The sequence below is a fragment of the Atta cephalotes genome (genome assembly GCF_000143395.1).
Source record: "Atta cephalotes unplaced genomic scaffold scaffold00004, whole genome shotgun sequence".
Lineage (NCBI taxonomy): Eukaryota > Metazoa > Arthropoda > Insecta > Hymenoptera > Formicidae > Atta > Atta cephalotes.
Window position 1 is genome coordinate 8,278,299 of NW_012130068.1, and position 2,919 is coordinate 8,281,217.

The following is a 2,919-nucleotide window of genomic DNA, read 5'->3' on the forward strand; positions in this document are numbered from 1 at the left end:
CGGCGCCCGGTCGGTGCGTGCCACACGATCAGGCTTTTCTTTTTTCGAACTCCGATCGCCTTTTGACTCCTTAGAGGGCCCGAAGAGGAGCCCCCAGCGAAGAGAAGACGAAGGAAGACGGGGGGCGTGTCTGGTCGCGCGGCTTCTACAAAGAGATGCCCACTTCCCAGTGGACCCCTTCCATTCTTCAGAAGATCCCCTTCCACGTGGGCCCAGGACTCCGTCTCGATGTTCTCCCCACCAGTAGGCCCCAAGAAAACCGGGCGGCATGGTCCAGACCACGAGATCGGCAGGTAAAGGCAGTTTACGGAACGCTTCCGTACACGAAGCATACTCGGTGAAGATCCTCAGACGGTAGCCTGAAAAGCTGACGGATGTAACTTCAAACATTCCCGAAAAAACCATTACATCTTGCATTTTGAATTCGATCTTTAGATCATTCTTAGCGAGATTTGCATCGGCATCGATCGATCGGTCAGTCATCGCAAAATTCTACAGTGAAGGCGATGACAATTGGTTGAGAGTTTTCGCAACCAGAAACACGTTATGATATAAGATTGCCAGTAGCCAAGGATCAATCGTCCGACACGTGCACACATGAGGATGACCTCCTACGTGGCCTTCCAGCAATACGACCTCCTGGACTCCGAGGGCTACGGATCGGCGAGCAGCCCGGAATCGAATCCACGTGGTAATTGGCATCATCAAGAAATCTATCCGCAGCCGCCGCGGTCCAGGGGTAGTAGCTGCGGCAGCGTTAGCTCTGTGGATAGTCATCACCAGCAAGAATACCAGGAAAGTAGTGGCGGTGCCCCCAATGGAAGCCTCCACGTGACCGCCGGCTTCGGTGATTTCTATGAAGGCTACTATCAGGAGAGTGGCTGCCGGAACGATCATCAGCCAACGTTAAACGGTGACGTTACTAGGAACGTCACGGATATTCAAGCCAAGCTGATCTTCAGGATGAATGAACAGTGTGCGACTTACGATGATGCTGCGTCTAGGATGGCTTTTAATGAGGGTATCATAAATAAACAGGATCCAACAGGATACATTCAGAAGATGGACCATCTTTCGGCCGGTGCATACGCGAATTCGAGGACCGACTTTGGTCAGAATCAGCCTGTCTTTGCTACGAAGGGTTATGCGAAGAACGGTGCCTATCATCCGCGGAACGAGAATCACCGTTATACTCAGAGAAATCATCCTTACGTCACCTACTCTGTGCCGAGAAACGAATCTGGCTTGTCGAGCGGCCAGCCAAGCAAATGCGATCAGTCGAGGTATCATCAAAGGAATGACGGCCTTCACGTAGTTTTGCCGGCGGAATACACTAGCCAGAAATCCAAGGAGGCAGCCGTGCAGAAAATAAAGAGCAGCGCGCCTGGTGTCGAGGTGTTGAGGAAGAGAAGACTGGCGGCGAATGCCAGAGAGAGAAGGAGAATGAACAGCTTAAACGACGCTTTTGATAGACTACGCGATGTCGTACCCAGTTTAGGCAATGACAGGAAACTCAGCAAGTTCGAAACGTTGCAAATGGCGCAGACTTACATCGCCGCGCTCTACGAGCTGCTGCAGCGCAAATGAACACTCGAATCTGGCGATTCGGATCCTCTTCCGAAAAGGAGAACAATGTCTTGTTCAGCACTGTGTCTTCTTGCATGTTGCTGCGATGACCTAGAATCCTCGAAAATCGCGGAACATTGAATAGAAAAGCTTAGAAGCCTAACGAGCATAAGCACCCTGTTGAGAAGATTCAAGCGATAATGATAGAAACTTCGAGTTTCGCTGCGAAATCAACTAAAATCAGGATTGATATCTTCGTCTTTGTGGAATTCCGAAGAATGTTCCTAAATCTTCGTATCAACTTCCTCCGTCGAAAGATGCAGATGGAAAGATCGCTGCTCCATTCTTTGACGGAAACGACGAGACGCGTCCTTCCTCCGACAGACTCCGAGACGTCCGCAGATAATGACGAATTGTCGGGATACCGAGAACGAGACAGCTCGTGGGGAGCATGAATTAACGAGCGAACTGGGAATCGAGACTTCATTAACTTGTAAACGAGTCACTCGACTACGGCGGCATCGATCGTGAACGGTATGTAAGCAGCAGTAAGCAGAAAAATATAATACCGGCGTCGTTATCTCTACCAACATCTTCTAGCCTTCTCATTACAAACTCGATTTAGTAGATAAAAAATTTGGAAAAGTCGGCATTCTTTCTGCTAATATATTAATAATTATGCAACATATTAATTTAATGTTTTCAATATCAAATAAATTTTAAATGAATTATATTTTGATAACATGATAATTTATTTCATTGTATTATCATTTTTCAAGAATAATTTTTCTATCTTTCAAGTATACATTTTTATAAAATTTACGATTGTAAGTTTGTGCAATTTTACATAAACTCTTTACAAATTAACTGATTTTAAAATTAACTGATTTTAAAATTATAATTCATATATAATATTCATATATAACCTTCATATATAATATTTTCAAGATGTTATGAATAATATACAAATGAATTATCTTTTGGCATCATTAATACATCAGCAGCGATAGTTTACGTCAAAACTAATTGACTATGAGGTCGGCGAGTAAAAAGGCTGCTTTATAATCGCGCGCGTCAAGCTTAACCGAGCGCGTAAGTTTAGCGCCGCACGGTAATTCATCGCCGATACTTATCCCGGCATCGCTGCAGGATTCCGGGACGTTTTTCTAATCGGTCGTGATAGGATCGGAGCGGAGAACGGGAAAAAGTACGACCGGTCGAGGATCCTCCCTGAAGGAACAGTCTCCGAGATCGCGATTGATATCTCGCGACACCGAACGCAGATAGAATACTCTGTATATTAACTTCATCGATATTTCGAATTATCGATAAATATTGCGTTAAAAAGTTATT

General features: G+C 45.5%; 1 protein-coding gene across 1 annotated transcript; it reads left to right on the forward strand.

The window, feature by feature from the left end:
* Positions 1-603: 603 nt before the first annotated feature.
* LOC105626198 lies at positions 604-1,587 on the forward strand. The gene has a single exon (XM_012207506.1). The coding sequence runs from the start codon at positions 604-606 to the stop codon at positions 1,585-1,587; it is 984 nt and encodes a 327-aa protein (XP_012062896.1).
* Positions 1,588-2,919: the final 1,332 nt, after the last annotated feature.

Bases quoted from the DNA above. Each gene is read 5' to 3' on its own strand.
- LOC105626198 (XM_012207506.1), top strand. From the start codon at position 604: ATGACCTCCTACGTGGCCTTCCAGCAATACGACCTCCTGGACTCCGAG.